General features: G+C 42.6%; 1 protein-coding gene across 1 annotated transcript in view; it reads right to left on the bottom strand.

Annotated features, from left to right (window-relative positions):
* Positions 1 to 846: 846 nt before the first annotated feature.
* MYO15A (myosin XVA) overlaps positions 847 to 19,110 on the bottom strand; it is a 1,126,038-nt gene continuing 1,107,774 nt past the window's right edge. Inside the window, exon 68 of the mRNA XM_085631315.1 lies at positions 847 to 1,677. Within this exon, the coding sequence (XP_085487441.1) occupies positions 1,576 to 1,677 (102 nt within the window). The 3' untranslated portion in view covers positions 847 to 1,575. The remainder of the gene's footprint in view (positions 1,678 to 19,110) is intronic.

Here is a 19,110-nt window from a genome sequence, read left to right as displayed (position 1 = left end):
TGAATATATATATATCTCTCTCTCTATATATATATATATATATATTGTCCTTGTCTGCAATTTGAATAAACTTACCTGCTGAAATTGATTGTGTGGGCTCGAGCAATCTGTTCCGCCGGATTTCGATTCTTTGAAAAAAAAATATATATAATTAGAAGGAAAACTGTCAAAAGCAACATAAAAAGGCAATAAATACAATGAAACCAGAAGGGGTAAAAATGAAAGCAGGAAACAAATACAAAACAATACTGGGAGCAAGGATGACTTACATCGATTAAGAATATAAATACAAATATTAACAAGTTTAACTCATTACAGACAAGAATAAGAAAAACAGGAGTACGAATAAATATTGACAGGATAAGAAATAAAAACCACAACAATAAGAACAAAAGAATACCAACATGATTAAAATGAAATACCTTGAGGAACACAAATAAGAAATATCAAATAATAAGTAATTTTTTTATCTAATATGAAACTTACTACCAATGTTTACTTTTGCAATTTGGTTGCAGCTTTACATACTTTCTCTGGGCTGGCAGTTTGAGTATGGTGGTAAGTAATGTAAGGTACTTCCTAAGATTCGAAAGACAAGTTATTAACAAAACATTATATTCTGCACAAAATAAAAAACATTCCTTTGCTGCCAAAGCCCTCACCCAACTTGAAACTGCACAGGGTATAAGATAATACAAAACACGTTCCTTGTGGAAAATGTTCAAGATGTCAACAGAAAGGCATTTGGAATGCATTATCATATTAAAAAATATTTATTCGACAAAAGGTTTTAATGAAACAACATTAAAATAATGCACGTAAGGTGTACAAAACAATGTTCCCACTGTACATATGATATGGTAAGAGATTTTGGGATATAGATATTTTTCTATGATACAAACCAAATCAATGTTTACATATTCACAATCGGCCATCCTAAGAAAATATTCATAACTTACTAATAAAATAATTTACTATGTACATGATTATGAACAAAACCTTTTTACAGTATGTTTTGAAGCATCTTCCATGTATTTATACATAAGGCATCTAAGTTTCCACTGCAAAACGTGCTCTGATCATCAGTCATAGGACACTGGACAGAAATAGCCAAGAAATTGCTGGCAAGGTGTCCCTTTTTTTAACCCCCCCAAAAAAAACATACAGTCTGTGGGGGGACTTGGGCTCTGTCCATTCAATTAATCTTGTGATGCTTTGAACAGCAGTCCGGTGCACTCTCCCTTGTCAAATGCAGCACCTTGGAGGATATTCCACAGCGTTTAGGTTAGTAACATGGCTACATTTCTTTACCAATGAAACTCTGTGCAGTTCAGAGTCATTTGTGCAACGACATCTCGTTTGAAGGAAAGTGCCAGAATGTTTGGCACTCCAACCCAGACCAACCCAGTGTTTAATCAGTCTGAAACAAACCACGATTGCTCTTCCAGTTGATCCATAAAGCTATGACTCTACACTCCACCTCTGTGTGTGTATGTTGGTAGCTGGTGTTCAGGAGGTGGGCTCTTCGCATTGATTGCTGGGCAACAGCTCTGCACAACACACAGCAGGCACCAATCAGAGGAGGGTGATCTCACTGGGTGGAAGGGTGAGCCGTTTTTCTCTAGCATGCAGAAGTAACTCCATGTATGTAGCAATTACCCGGCATAGTTCCAGGCCCTGCAAAGTGGAGAACACCAAGGCAATTAGTAGTATCCTGAGTGCAACATGAACAACAAGACACAAGGGTACAATATGAGATAGTGTAAGGCATGGAGAGTGCAGGGCCAGACTGGGAACACAAACTGGCCCTGGCAATTAAGTCTGCCTGACCGTGGGTGGCGGCTGGTGGGAAACACTGGTGCTGCTTTTGGTACAGGGGGGCGATATTCCAGCACTGCAAAACAGGCCCCCTGTACCAAAACCGGCCTCTAGCAGTTCAAAACCGGCCTGCACCCATCCGGCCCACCGGGGAAACATCCGGTGCCCGCTACAGCCAGTCCGGCTCCGGGAGAATGTACTAACAGAGGGTCAGCTATCAGTGTAAGAAGACAGAGAAAATGATTTTAAGAAGGGCATTAATGGGACATTTGATGACCTAAGGTGGTTTTCTTTTCCACTCTCCTCTTTGGAAAGTGTGTTCAAGGCAAGGGGAACACCCAATTAGTAGCTAGACTCCGACCGAAAGGGTGCCGATCTGGCTGCCAGATGCAGTGTGGGCCACCTGACACCATTTCCGCTGGCATCCTCTCTGTGCCAGACAGCAGTGGCATAACAAAGGCCCCCACTGAGCAGAGGAGCCCCCGAGTTTCAGGGGTACCCCCTCAGCACAGTAACCTGGCCTGAGAGCTCCTGAGTGAGTCCAGAGTGGGACCCTCCATGTACATTGCTGGGTGGGGGGGAGGGCCTTCAAGTATCGTTACGCCAATGCCAGCTTGTCATAAAAACCTTGACTGCCGGGGGTATTTTGAATGTGGGCCTTGGAAATGTACTCTCAATTTGGGGTCAGGGGCAGCTCCTCCATGTGGGGGAGGAGCTTCACCCCGCTGCTTTCTCGCATTATAAATATCATTTTATGTTCCTGCTTCTCGCACTGCGAGAAAGCAGAAGGGTTTGGTTGGGGTGGGCGGATGGGCGGTCCTGCTTTAGGGCAGGAGAGAAGTGGCTTGCCCACTCTGAGGGTGCTGACTGTTTGGTCGGCCCCAGGGCCAACCAAACCAGTCATACGCACTCTCCCTTTTCTCCATGTAGGCTGCATGCAGCCTACATGGAGAAAATGGCCTCCCCATAGATGCCTGTGTGGTCCGTATCCCAACCAATCACAACACTACCATTGCAGCATTGTGATTGGCTTAGGGGAGGGGAGAGAGGCTGCCTGCTTCCTGTGCGGAGCAGAGAAGCAGTGACGACGTGGGACGACGTGGGACCGGACCGGGCTGGCGAAGGTAAGTTAACTTTTTTTACATTTATGTAAAATTACCCCCTGCGCGACCCCCTCCCTGCACGACCCGCTGCCCCCCCACCCACGAGTCATGCCAGCCGCAACTGTTTGGGGATATGTTTCTAGAAACTTGTCAAGGGAATGAGTCAGGAGGCAGGGTTGAGGACTGAAACGCCTAGTATTATCAGCATCCAAAGTTATCCCGCCGTGCCCGCAGAACCTACTTCAGAAGAACAACTCCTGCAGCACTGCACGACATTCTAAAATTAGTGGGGAGTCTGGGAAGGCATTGCAGTGCCTCTGTTACACTAGCAGTTTGGCAGATGGACTTGCAAACTGTAAATCAGGCCCTTATTCTACTTCAAGGGCTTTAGGAAGGACAGAAAACACCCACTAGGTGCACAACATTAAGTACATTGACACTTCTAGGCCCTGCATACAAGTGCTCTGTTACAGTGTGATCCCTTTGCAAACACCTGATTGACCATGGATTGCAATTATAAGTGGTGCAGTATTGTACGCACTTCGTTATTAGCAGGTGTGATAAAGTTTCATCCCCATTAAATTTCAGCAGGTCAAAAAATGTTTAATAAATGCACACGCGGATTTTGGTGTAATAAGCACCAAAATATGCATCTCATTTCGAGTTTGCAGGGCAAAATGTGGACTCGATGACAATTATCATACCCGATAAATCCTTAACACCTCGTTTTCTGATTTTAGCAGATATGACAAAGTATCTGTTCCCAGGGCACTCATAATGAGGCCATTAAAGTCACATTTTCACATGACTTAAAGTGCTCAGACCAGTTAAAACAATATTATCTGAGCAATACAGGCTGCACACACATGTTAAAATGTGTGATACACATATTGCCCACTTGTATCTCTTCCGCTTGAGCACCAAGCACCTTTTTCTGCACCTCACTGTCACCTATGTAAATAAAAAACAGTCTTGTAACATTTTGATTATTAAAAAGATTGGTTTCAACAGATCTTTTTTAAAGAATTGATACTTACATCCCTACCTTAGGAACCGTTGTTCCTTTTGAAATTGCTTCTTTAGCCAGATCCCTATAGATTTCAGGGTTTCTCTTGTGTTTGGAAACTCTCTAGGTCAAGCAATTGGCACTAGAGAGAGCAGTAAAGACACCAGACCCCTCTAGAGACAAGAAGAGCTGTCTGAGGAAGGTATGACATGAGGCAAAATCCACAAACTTCTCAGAGACTTAGGGCCTTATGACGAGTACGGTGGCCCACTGTACAGCCGTACTTGCGGTGGCGGGCTGACCATGCCAAACTGCTGGGCCGCCTGCAGTATTAGGAGTGTGGCAGTCTGGAATTGCACTCCTTTCCTGCACGGAGTGGCATGCATGGCATGGTGCATGCCACAAAATAAAATAATACACAAACCTATAGTAGGGAGGTTCCCTAGTTAGGCAAGGGGCAGAGAGGAATTCAATGAGGGAGAACGCCCTCCCATGAGTAACACTAAATCACTATAAGTACTCCCATGATGGTTCAACCAATAATAACAGTATACTGCTAGTTCAAACGGTGGTATGCCCTATCCGAAGTTTAAGACGCCACCTAAGCGTGGGGAAGGAAGCAAGTCCTTTTGTTTTTATTTTCCCTCACACACCCTAGTGGTGTCATGCTTCATCATCGGGACACCCCGACGCCTAAAAGTCAGGATGGGCTCAACCAGTATTTCAGGGAGCACTTGATGAGATGTTATTTGGCCAGGGGGTTATAAAGATTAAAAATCGGTGTCAAACCCCAGTTTCCCTTTATTCTTGGGTTTGGCACTGATAATAAAAACAACATAAGTGGGTATCCAGGGATATTATGGTCCTAGGACCCTATTGCCAACATGTTTCTGTCCTAATAGCCCCATAAAGGGTGCGCGGACATTCTTCAGGGCGTGTACCCCCTGTTAGAATAGAAAGAGAACTTCCCTATACTAATATACAATGTAAGGGCAGGTAGCTGCTCCTTATTATAAAGATGTCGTTCTGTTAATAAATTCACTCCATCTGTGAAAAACAAACAAAAAAGACAAACAACAAATACAGCGCGTCAATTCCATTTTGTAAATCATCTTTTCAACATGAATAATGTGATTGTCTCTGTATTCTCCACATCATCATGCGTGAAAACTAACAATAGAATGAGCGTGATTGTAGCATAACCACTCGTGTAAGTGACACTCAACAATTATAGCGTGTGTATATTTGGTGGCGGTAATTTTCCGCATTCTATTCATACACACTCTTGTGACGTGTAACTGCTCAGGTAGAGGTATATATCCGCTTCCCATTTCCACACATTCATTTGCGTGTGATTATAGGACATCGGTCTTCACAGTCAGTCTTCCAATACATCAGCACGAGTTTAAAAACAAATCCACTCCTATTCTATTCCTCTATAATAAATGCGTGTTGTCATTCTCACATATGTCGTATTGTACAGCTTACCCCAATTTAGGAGAGGATAAGCATCATGTGGGACCTCTATACGTGGGGTAGCCCTGTAGTCACACACTGTGGATTGGTAATGTGACAATAGTGCAGATCGGTACATTCCCGATCCAGCGATCGCGATATTTGATAAGACAGATCACAATCAGGAGATCCAGAACCATATCAGGTTATCGACATATGAAAAAGAAGAAACAAATATACTTAAATGAAACGGGTACACGCTTGCTCACAAACACTCTGTGTCTCAATTGGTTGTTTCATCCACTCAGGTCACTCATCCAGATTACTCACGCCACCAAGGGTCCTGCCCCGTACATACACCTAATCGGTATGGGTTCCCACGATCCGGACTCACTCGCGTCCTCATGGCCATGGTTTTAAGCTTCCACTTGAACCTCGAGGGACGATCCCGTCAACTTCCGGAGTTCCGAGTCTACGCCCCTTTGTGGAAGTGCGTTGTGCGCATGTCCCGCTTAGGGGATCCTGGGAGGTGAAGTTTTCTTACAATATGGGTAGTTCCCGAGTAGTGAAGTTACCGTCTATGAGTTTTTTTACTTCTATACTGGTGTCACAATATATGGAAGCTGACCAATTACATATATATGTGTATATATACATATTTCACAGTGTTATGCACAGATGTCGTTATGAATGAAGGATTCCTGATCTTTTTAATGACGATCTATGAGTTGTTTACTACTCTATTGGTGTCACGATGTAAGGAAGGTAACCAATTTCATATGTACATCTATATCTCAGTTATTACGGGCTTCTTTTTATATATATAAAAAAATGTGGTTACTAGTGAAGGAGTCCTAATACTTCAATAACGATGGCATGGCCCTATCCCATTAGGAAGTATACATATCATAAGGTCATAGTATATGTTATGGATGGATGGATTCTTTTTGAATTATCTGTTTTGCTTAAAAAAGAAGGACCTAGTTAGATGTAATGCGAGGGTATACATTATTGAAAATATGTGGTTTATATAAACATGTTGAAATTAATATCCTCATATGTTTCCCTCAGGAGTGGGTTATTACATTATCTACTTACTCCTGTTTAATTGGTTCCAAGGAATGTGGTCATTTAGGCCAGTCACGTGGGTTTTCAATCTGTAAACCCATCTTTGTTCTCGTTCCAACAGTATTTTTGATGTGTTGCCATCCCCTTTAACTCTCTCAATTACGGACCACCATAAGTCGCTATCCGAATGTTTCTTCTCTAGGTATTGGGCAGTGAGTCTGGTTGCAGATATGGATCTCCTGATCGTGCTCCTATGCTCATTAATCCGTACTTTTATTTTTCTCCCTGTCATCCCTATGTACATCAGCTGGCATGGGCATTTAATTACATAAATAACTTTTTCTGAGTTGCAATTGGTGTGGGACCTTTGTTCCCACTTGTGGTGCATACCCAGATCAATTTCTTTAGTGTGTTCCATAAATGCACATGCCACACAGGATCCACAAGGATAGTGGCCCATAACTTGTGGCTGATTCCAAAGGGTGTTTTTTGTTTTTTGTAAATCTGTATGGATCAATGTATCTCTCAAACTCGTATTCCTTCTAATGATTGTGAGTCATTGTTATGTCCCCTTCCCATACAACAAGGTCCTTGTTGTATGGGAAGGGGACATAACAACACTAGGACACTTCCATTCTTGGTTGAACAGTCGAAACCCACATTTGAAATTCACAATGACTCACAATCAAGACCATATATCCTTTCTTGATGTCACCATCAGTGCAAAAGACGATGGCATTGTTAGCTCTCTATATACCAAGCCTACAGACAAAAATAGCCTGTTACATTTCAACAGTGCCCATCCACGTGCACTAAGAGAGAACCTACCAGTGGGGCAATTCCTACGGATACGGAGAAACTGTGCAGAGCTGACCGAATACAAGAATGAGGCAAAAATCCTGACTATAAAACTGGAAGAAAGATCCTACCCTAGAAGAGTCATTGAGAAGGCACAAAAACGATCGCGCAACACCCCATGGGAAGTCCTCCTTGAAACTCATCAAAAGGCAGAAGTAAACACCCTCATCTGTGTCAGTACTTTTAATGCATCCTCCAATGAATTTAAGAAAATCATCAACAAAAAATGGCCAATATTAACATCGAACAGGTTGGACTTTGAGAAACCCATGTTTTCCTTTAGAAGGAATAAGAGTTTGAGAGATACATTGATCCATACAGATTTACAAAAAACAAAAACGACACATCAGAGCACCCTTTGGAATCAGCCACAAGTTATGGGCCACTATCCTTGTGGATCCTGTGTGGCATGTGCATTTATGGAACACACTAAAGAAATTGATCTGGGTATGCACCACAAGTGGGAACAAAGGTCCCACACCAATTGCAACTCAGAAAAAGTTATTTATGTAATTAAATGCCCATGCCAGCTGATGTACAAAGGGATGACAGGGAGAAAAATAAAAGTACGGATTAATGAGCATAGGAGCACGATCAGGAGATCCATATCTGCAACCAGACTCACTACCCATTACCTAGAGAAGAAACATTCGGATAGCGACTTATGGTGGTCCGTAATTGAGAGAGTTAAAGGGGATGGCAACACATCAAAAATACTGTTGGAACGAGAACAAAGATGGGTTTACAGATTGAAAACCCACGTGACTGGCCTAAATGACCACATTCCTTGGAACCAATTAAACAGGAATAAGTAGATAATGTAATAACCCACTCCTGAGGGAAACATATGAGGATATTAATTTCAACATGTTTATATAAACCACATATTTTCAATAATGTATACCCTCGCATTACATCTAACTAGGTCCTTCTTTTTTAAGCAAAACAGATAATTCAAAAAGAATCCATCCATCCATACCATATACTATGACCTTATGATATGTATACTTCCTAATGGGATAGGGCCATGCCATCGTTATTGAAGTATTAGGACTCCTTCACTAGTAACCACATTTTTTTATATATATAAAAAGAAGCCCGTAATAACTGAGATATAGATGTACATATGAAATTGGTTACCTTCCTTACATCGTGACACCAATAGAGTAGTAAACAACTCATAGATCGTCATTAAAAAGATTAGGAATCCTTCATTCATAACGACGTCTGTGCATAACACTGTGAAATATGTATATATATACATATATATGTAATTATTCAGCTTCCATATATTGTGACACCAGTATAGAAGTAAAACAACTCATAGACGGTAACTTCACTACTCGGGAACTACCCATATTGTAAGAAAACTTCACCTCCCAGGATCCCCTAAGCGGGACATGCGCACAACGCACTTCCGCAAAGGGGCGTAGACTCGGAACTCCGGAAGTTGACGGGAACGTCCCTCGAGGTTCAAGTGGATGCTTAAAACCATGACCATGAGGACGCGAGTGAGTCCGGATCGTGGGAACCCATACCGATTAGGTGTATATACGGGGCAGGACCCTTGGTGGCGTGAGTAATCTGGATGAGTGACCTGAGTGGATGAAACAACCAATTGAGACACAGAGTGTTTGTGAGCAAGCGTGTACCCGTTTCATTTAAGTATATTTGTTTCTTCTTTTTCATATGTCGATAACCTGATATGGTTCTTGATCTCCTGATTGTGATCTGTCTTATCAAATATCGCGATCGCTGGATCGGGAATGTACCGATCTGCACTATTGTCACATTACCAATCCACAGTGTGTGACTACAGGGCTACCCCACGTATAGAGGTCCCACATGATGCTTATCCTCTCCTAAATTGGGGTAAGCTGTACGATATGACATATGTGAGAATGACAACACGCATTTATTATAGAGGAATAGACTAGGAGTGGATTTGTTTTTAAACTCGTGCTGATGTATTGGAAGACTGACTGTGAAGACCGATGTCCTATAATCACACGCAAATGAATGTGTGGAAATGGGAAGCGGATATATACCGCTACCTGAGCAGTTACACGTCATAAGAGTGTGTATGAATAGAATGCGGAAAATTACCGCCACCAAATATACACACGCTATAATTGTTGAGTGTCACTTACACGAGTGGTTATGCTACAATCACGCACACATTCTATTTTTAGTTTTCACGCATGATGATGTGGAGAATACAGAGACAATCACATTATTCATGTTGAAAAGATGATTTACAAAATGGAATTGACGCGCTGTATTTGTTGTTTGTCTTTTTTGTTTGTTTTTCACAGATGGAGTGAATTTATTAACAGAACGACATCTTTATAATAAGGAGCAGCTACCTGCCCTTACATTGTGTATTAGTATAGGGAAGTTCCCTTTCTATTGTAACAGGGGGTACACGCCCTGAAGAATGTCCGCGCACCCTTTATGGGGCTATTAGGACAGAAACATGTTGGCAATAGGGTCCTAGGACCATAATATCCCTGGATACCCACTTATGTTGTTTTTATTATCAGTGCAAAACCCAAGAATAAAGGGAAACTGGTGTTTGACACCGATTTTTAATCTTTATAACCCCCTGGCCAAATAACATCTCATCAAGTGCTCCCTGAAATACTGGTTGAGCCCACCCTGACTTTTAGGCATCGGGGTGTCCCGATGATGAAGCATGACACCACTAGGGTGTGTGAGGGAAAATAAAAACAAAAGGACTTGCTTCCTTCCCCACACTTAGGTGGCGTCTTAAACTTCGGATAGGGCATACCACCGTTTGAACTAGCAGTATACTGTAATTATTGGTTGAACCATCATGGGAGTACTTATAGTGATTTAATGGTGCATGCCACACCATGCAGGAATTTGCAGTCGGCGCTCTTGCTGCGCATCCTGCATGTTAGGCTCTCCTTTGAGCCTAACAGACCACCACCATGAGACCACCTCTATCCCGCCCGAGCTGGATTGCAAATAATTGTAATCCGGTGGGTGGTCTGACCATGGCCTTGGGGGTCCTCCTGCTGGCACGGTGGTGCCGCAGAGGACCGCCAAAGTCGTAATCAGGTCCTTAAAGACTTTTGGTGTTAAACCTGAATGGGGGCTGTGGAGCCTTAGTTACAATTTTCAAGTTTGGTTGAAGGTGATTAGGGATGTGGTGAGTCACACAGCACTAGTGGATGATGTAGGTTGAAAGGACACACAGAGAGTCGATGACCGGAAGAAGGAGGCAATAAAAGGCGCTGGACAGTGCACCAGTAGCAGTCTGGAGTACAGCTGCAGCAAGGGCTATCCTCAGGCCTCCAGTCACAACGAAGCAGTGAGATGTGCCACCACCCTTCACTGCAGCATTTCTCCGCTGCCACTTTGTCAAGAATAGACTGGTGTGGGGTAAAGCCAGTTTTCTGAAGCCTAACATCATGCCTTTCTTAGAGGGGACAACCATATATAGTTAGATAAAGTTACACTTTGCCTCATTGAAGTCAGAATACTTCACCTGCCTTCCAAAGGATGAAGCTTTCTAACTTCGCCCAACTTTGTGTCCAAAGTTTAAGGTTTTTACACCTCAAATTGTGACCTGATCTGTATCTATTTAACCACTGTATCCCTAAAGGCAAGCATTGCCCTAGTTCGTGCAGTAGTTGACTGTATTGCAGGTAAGCTGAACTAAGTGTTAAGTAGGTCACTAGAAACCCACTGGTTTAATGCTTTTTAGGGAAGTGAACTTTTCACTGGATAAAATAACAATTACGCTGATTTAATAATTTTAAGAAGCCTTGTTATCCTGTGCTGGTTTACATTTTTACTCATTATGCAAGTGATACTAATTATACTGGAAAGAGGGAATCCAATTTGACCGACGGTTTGCAATATTACAATATTATCAAAGCAGAAATATATATGTGTGTGTGTGTGTGTGTTTAAATCAGTTTAGCAGTTGAGAAATTTAAAGAAATGTACATTTATATATCTATGATCGTGGCTAATTCGCGAATAATAACGAGCAATTGCAGAGATCTGCAGAGATCTGATTGGCTGCCAACACTTCAACAGAGAGCCGAGTCCAAAAAATAATTTGACAAAAAGAAATGGGCAGAGTAGGAATACCATGACCCCTAAGCCTTGGTCTTGGGGTCCCAGAAGGACCCTGTCAGGGCAACAAGCATTTATTTTTAAAATAAATTTGCTGCAAATTTGTGGCAAAAAAAACCCAAGCGTGGGCTCCCGCGCTTGTTTTTAATTAAGCCCCCCAGTGGGCCAGGTCCAGGGGGCATGTCTCCTTTAGTAAATTAAAGGAGGGGGGCGGAGGTGGCTCCCCTCAATGAGCATTTTTATTCCTGCCATGCCACAACAAACTGCAATGTCCTGGGGTGGGCACCCCGGGACATTGCTGGAGCCGGCCCTGGGGGTTGGTGGTCCCCAGGGCCATGTAGGGCATTAGTGTCCTGGGAAGGTGGCGGACACCGGGGCAGGAGCGGAGGGTCCGCGAGGCCCCCCAACATAATTTTAATTAGCCCCGGGGAGGTGGCAGTCCCCAGGCATGCATAATTAAAGGTGCCCCATGGTGTTGGTGGTCCCTGGGGCAGGGGGGGTCTGTGAGGCCCCCCACACTATATTGGCTTTGCCCCGGGGTGGTGGCGGTCCCAGGGGCTTTTTTATAATCCCTAGGAGGGGGGCCCGAAGGCCCCCACCTTCTAAATTTGACATATGTACCCGGGACCTGGCCCACCCAGGGGTTATTCCAAAGAAAGCGTAGGAGTCTGTGCTTGCTGTTTTAAAAAAAATTGACACGGATTTGCAGATCTACCTGCTAGTCCACGGCAAAATTAAAAAAAAAATGCTTTTTACTCCCGGCGGGGTATTGGAGGGACCCCTCCATCATATCTGGGGGACCAGGGTATTCCTACCCTGCCCCTTTTCTTTATTTGTAACTTTGTTTCTGGGACTCAACTTCAAGCCGAGTCCCAAGATTGCTGCCAACACGCCCTGGTGTGTTGGCAGCCAATCAAATTGTAGTAGGATTCGCAAGTCGACTGCAAGGACTCGCGTTCCCAGATATCTATATTTTCTTAAGTTAAGTATCTGAAAAACTACTAAACAGATTTACACCAAATCCCTTAAAGCACGCTTTCTGGACCAACATCTAGCTTTTTGCCAAATTTGGTGTTATTCTGTTCAGCAGTTCGGGCTGTAGTCGTGTTCAAAAAGCGAAAAATCCAGGTAGACTTAACATGGGGAAAATGCATTTTGGGATCCCCCTTTTTTCTCAGCCCCCGCTTGACAGATCACTCCGAGAATTTCAACACAGCAGCTACACCAAGAAGGGAAGGTTTTGGGGAAATTTGGTGGAGATTCATCAAGCGGCGCCATAATTATTGGCAAAACAAAAAACGCTTTTCATATGGGAAGTTTGGTTCTAACTATAACTACCTACTGGCTATCACCAGTAGGTTTGATAGAGATAGAGATAGATAGAGATATAGATAGATAGAGATAGACAGATAGAGATAGATACATATAGATAGATATAGATAGATAGATAGATATAGAGATAGAGATAGATAGATAGAGAAATAGACAGAGATAGATAGAGATAGATAGAGATAGATAGAGATAGAGATAGATATAGATAGATAGAGATAGATAGATAGATAGATAGATAGATAGATAGATAGATAGATAGATAGATAGATAAATAGATAGATAGATAGATAGATAGATAGATAGATAGATAGATAGAGAGATAGATAGAGGTAGATAGAGGTAAATGGAGGTAGATAGATAGATAGCGATAGATAGAGATAGAGAGATAGATAGAGAGATAGATAGAGATTTAGAGATAGATAGAGCTAGATAGAGCTAGATAGGCAGATAGATAGAGATAGACAGAGATAGATACAGGTAGATAGAGACAGATACATAGAGATAGATAGATAGAGATAGATAGAGATATATAGATATAGATAGATAGCGATAGATAGATAGATAGATAGATAGATAGATAGAGATAGATAGATAGATAGATAGATAGATAGATAGATAGATAGATAGATAGATAGATAGATAGATAGATAGATAGATAGATAGATAGATAGATAGATAGATAAGGCTTTTGTTTAACGGTCTTCATCCATTAGTCTGTTAAATTGTCATCCACACTTTGCTTCCACCCACCTACTTACATTATGGGGCAATGTTTCAGCCCATTTCAGCCACTGCCTTCCCTCTGAGAAAGTGACAATGTTTGTCTTGTGCACATCCACCATAAAATAGTCCCCTTCAGTGCCAGGACTGGCGGACAAAGTACGTTCTTTTTTCGTTTAAAACATTATGGCCCGATTCACAAAAACTTACACTTGAAGTCTGAGTTTAGACCTGAAGTCTAAGTTTAGACCTGAAATCTAAGTTTACCTTTGTGAATCAGGCCCTTAGACTTCATGTCTAAACTTAGGGGGAACAACCTTTACAACGCAACTTTTACAATGCAACTTTTACAACGCACTACCGTTACAACGCGAGTGCATTGACAACGCAGGACATTACAACGCAAGTCTTTACATCGACTTGCACTAGATGGCGTGCTAACATTAAAAATAGTGTAGTTTACTATCCAAACACCTTCCCTACTGTTACGTGGACTGGAGTTGGAATAGTAAATTACACTTTTTTAATGTTAGCACGCCATCTAGTGCAAGTCGATGTAAAGACTTGCGTTGTAATGTCCTGCGTTGTCAATGCACTCGCGTTGTAAAACTTTCGTTGTAACAGCATGCGTTGTAACAGCATGCGTTGTAACGTCATACATCCCTAAACTTAGACTTCAAGAATAAGTTTACCTTTGTGAATCGGGCCTAGTGTGTGTGTGTATGTGTCTGTGTATATATACTGTGTATATGTATATAGATCAAGACAGTGTTTTCTAACAGTCGAAACGTGTCATGACAGGCACTGGCCTGAACAACACGATGTGTCGTGATTATAATTTGAAATAAAGCATTCTTTGTGGATTCAACCATCGGAACGTCTTGTGGTCGTTACCTTGTGGGCCCTGCTGCAGGAATGTTGGGCTGAGGATTGTTTGTTCATATATATATATATATATATATATATATATATATATATCTCAAAAGTTCAATCCATAGAGTAGGAATGAGGCGACATTTGTCAAGTTGTTTCAATCCTTCTTAGTCACCATTTTGTATTCATGACGACATAATGAACATAGAAAAAACATTAAGGCTAGCAATCACCATGATTTTCAGAAACTTCAGGCATTGACAGAATTTACAAACATATTTAAGGGGGAGACCGTGAAAAACAATGACGTATTCTCGAATTGAAATACATAATTGATCTCTATACAAGAACCCCCTATGGTTTAAACAGGGAGGAAGAATTATGTACCCATATAGGTATATAATGCACCTTGTGCTCATATTACTGTGTCCGTTATTCATGAGAATTCCTTATGGACTTTGGTCCTTTTAAATCTTTTCTACACAGACAAACCTTCTTTCCTCTGTTTCACTTCTTGGGTGTCCTATTGAGGTAAGGGTTTTTCCCCCTACCATTCCTCTTTATAATTTTAACATAGGGTACATCTTTCACTCAGGACATGTTATTTAAGATGTTGGAGTATGGGGCACTTGCCCCTTCTTTTCCGTTATTAGGTACGGATTTATTGGAACCTATTTGGCATCAGGTATTGTCCATGGATTGCATTAGCATACCGGAACATTGTCCTTTCCTCCTACTATGGTTCCTGTAGTAATTATACCCTGTTGGGCATTGCATACATCTCTCTCCTTCGTCCGCTTACACGTCCTTAATATTTTAGTTGGACACATATTTGTTATTCACACCCCTGCACTATGAAAGAATGGCATATGCTACACACACTTCTTCATTTATCATTGGTATTGTAAATAATGGACAATTCAGGCAATACTTGAGATTTAAAAAGCAATATTAAGTAACCAGTCTCGTATGAATTTGTGTATAATTCATATGCGCAGATTTGTTTGGCTACACAACTTGAATTTTGTGCAACTTGGTATTGATTATGGTTATGTACAATTATGTGTCTCTGTGCATTGAACATCATTTACGTATCTAGTTTAACGTACTATAATTGCAATTTCTGTAAATAGATATGTTTCCATTTCTGGAGAATTCAGAGAATGCTAGGAATTTTGTACCATTTTAGCATTGTGTCTACACGTCAGGTATTTTTTCCATTTCCATGAATTGAATTGGTAACGGCGTTTTCTTTAAATCAGCATGTATAATTATGCATTTGGGTACATTAGAATATAAAACACATATTTAATTTAAATATTTAAATCACAGTCTCAATGTGGAGGCATCTATGGAGGATTGAGAAGCCGGATGTGCGAGTGGAGGCCCATTGGTGGGCTTGAAACGTTTCAGACAGCGGCACACAACTGAGGCAGACACTACAAGACCCACAAACCAACGCAGACTCATTCAAGTCGCCCATTGGAGGGCTTATATTTTTAAGTGGGAGGTGTGGCCACTATGCCAATCATACTGATACTCAAAAAACCAACTAATAACCTATATAGACACTCATGTAGCTACTCACCAACCCATGCAGCCACTTATACAAAAAGTGAGAGACTGATACAGATATTTACATATTTAAACATTACTCACTAAGCCATGTATTCACTAAGATACACTTAATCAGTCAGTTATACAATCAATTTTTCAAAAACAAATCATCCATTTAGACACTTATATACCCATTTATTCTTCCATCGACCTTGAGATGTACATATATAAAACATATGTAATTTTCAGAAAAACACACATTCACTGGATGATGTCATCAGTGATGTCATCAGTGATGTCATTTGAGATGTCATCAGTGATGTCATGAGTGATGTCACTGACCATGTCATGAGTGATGTAATATGTGAAGTCATCAGCAGTGCATTGCGGGCGCGCGAGTTATAGTTAGCTGAACTAACTATAACAGGGGAATTTCAATGGTTTTGTACGAGTGAAAAGTCCAGCTAACTATAACGCCCCTGAAACCTATGGTTTTTTCAGTAAATTTCTAAGGTTTTTTAAATGCTAATTCCTAACTATAACGTGCCTGAAACCTATGGTTTTTTCAGTGAATTTCAAAGGTTTTTTAAATGCTAATTTCTAACTATACCTACAGAGATAGGACATGTGAAGAAAGAAGAAAAAACGCACAGAAAGAAAAAAAGAAATGCAGAAAGAAGCAACAGAAGTCCTCAAAGACGAAGAAAAGTGCAGGAAGAAGGATAACGTGCAGAAAGAACAAACAGAAGAGCAGAAAGAAGCCTTGTTGCAAAATCATCCTGTACCCTCAACTTTTTCAGACGGATACTGGTGGTAACTGAGTCTGACTAACCAGTCCTAGAGCCAGTGCTATGTTAAAAGACACTCAGAATACAGTGAAAACACCTACATACACTAGGGAACACTATGCGTTGGGGTCCCCCTGTGATTAGCATGACCTCCTCTGTAAGCCCCTAGTATATAATAGGGCAGGGGATTAAAACTACCTCTTAAAACGCACCACAGGGCATGTTTGCACATGTCACCTCAGGCCCCGTCCCCTTCCTTCCCCACTGTGTAAACACGCCCTGTGGCCGTTTTAAGTTGGGAGATTAAGTCCCCTTGAATCCTGAGGGTCCCTAGGGTCCAACTAGACCACTAGGTACCTCCAGTAAGCGCCACAGAGCTGCGTTGCAGAGAGATGTAAAAAGGGGCACGGCCTAGACCACCTCTCTGCAACTCAGCTCAGTGGCGCTTACTGGAAGCACCTGGTGGGCTAGTTGGCCCCCAGGGTCCCTCAGGATTGAAGGGGAATTACTTCCCCAACTTAAAACGCGCCACAGGGCGTGTTTGCACATGTTAACTCAGGCCTCGTCCCCTCCCTTCACCACTGTGTAAACACGCCCTGTGGCCATTTTTTAAGTTGGGAGATTAAGTCCCCTTGAATCCTGAGGGTCCCTAGGGGCAAAATAGCCCACTAGGTACGTCCAGTAAGCGCCATTGCAGAGAGGTGTAAAAAGGGGCACAGCCTGCACCACCTCTCTGCGACGCAGAGCAGTGGCGCTTACTGGAAGCACCTGGTGGGCTAGTTGGCCCCCAGGGTCCCTCAGGATTGAAAGGGAATTATTTCCCCAACTTAAAACGCGCCACAGGGCGTGTTTGCACACGTCACCTCAGGCCCCGTCCCCTCCCTTCACCACTGTGTAAACGCGCCCTGTGGCCGTTCTAAATTGAGAGATTAAGTCCCCTTGAATCCTAAGGGTCCCTAGGGTCAAACTAGCCCACTAGGTACCTCCAGTAAGCGCCACAGAGCTGCGTTGCATAGAGGTGTAAAAAGGTGCGTGGCCTCAGAACACCTGTCTGCAACGCAGCTCCCTGGCGCATACTGGAGATACCTGTTGGGCTAGTTGGCCCTCAGGGACCCTCAGTATTGAAGGGGAATTAATTGCCCAACTTACAACTGGCCAGGGGGCGCGTTTGCAGAGGGCTGCAAGGAGGGGGCGTGGCCTCCGGCGCGATGTCGGTCTTTAATTTATTTTATTTTTTTAAGAAAGAGGGCTGTGTGGCCCCCTTCTTTTTCTAATGTATTGGCCCTGGGGACCCCATCCCCCAGGACCTGCACCCTCATTTTTTTGTTGAAAAAAATAAATTTGGCCCTCCCAAGTCCTTAATCGGCCCCGGGGACCCCAACCCCCGGGTCAATGCCTTTTTTTTAAAAAAAAATCTTTAGGAGGGGGGCTACGTTGCCCCCCTCCTCAGGCCACTTATGGCCCCGGGGACCCCATCCCCCGGGGCCGGCCTTTGATTTTTATTATTTAAAATAAAAAATATATTTATAGAAACACCTAGGACATACTGGACAAACCGTATGTACCTATCACCATGACGATATGCGTGATATCCATTAAAAGGCGACTATGCATACAATGAATCCACGTGGAATGTATTTACACCGCTAGTGAAGCTCTGACGTGTCTGACGCCCTACCGTGCCTAATCCCGGCGCCCCCGCTGGTGGGTACTCTCCAAGTAGACACCCTTGTCATTTATTTATACAAACATGGGTAGCTATTGACGGGCCATTTAAAACACACACACCAAGCCATTCAAAGGGGATTCGACAAAAATTAGACCAAACTATGCAAGAAACCCCCCTCACAGTTAATAAAACACACATCCACCGCCGGATGTGTAATACTTTTTATTTTACTCTCTGGAAAGGAGACAAACCTCACTAGAGAGTCACAGCGTGCTCCTGGCTGAGCCCAATGCTGTGTTACACCCACCAGTGCCCGCCGAGTGCCACACTCCTCTGTGTTGTATTCCACCAGCTGGTGCGTATGCTATGACACTCTCTAGCCCATGTGCACTGTAACACCACCCCGTGAATATGTCATGCCACACTTGCCTTCGCACGGGTTATATTGCCCCATCTAACGTGCCTTCCTCGATGCCTATGTTATAACGCACAGCGCTATGCCATACATATTACAATCTGGGATCCATATCTTTGTCACAGTGCATATGCGACGTTACACTCCCCAGCACATATTTTATATTACAACTTTAGAGACTAGTTAGGTTACACAACACTGCCCTGTGCATATTACACTCCAAGGCGCATATCGCATAGCACGCGCTAGTGCCTGTGCTATCTCGCGCTCTCCAATGAATCTGTCCTTGCGCACAATGTATAGCAAATTATATTTCACGCCCCGGTTCATCTTATATC

This window comes from Triturus cristatus, chromosome 10 (assembly GCF_964204655.1).
Source record: "Triturus cristatus chromosome 10, aTriCri1.1, whole genome shotgun sequence".
Classification (NCBI taxonomy): Eukaryota; Metazoa; Chordata; class Amphibia; order Caudata; family Salamandridae; genus Triturus; species Triturus cristatus.
The sequence above is the reverse complement of the archived record's forward strand: the minus strand, read 5'-3'. Positions and strand labels throughout refer to the sequence as shown.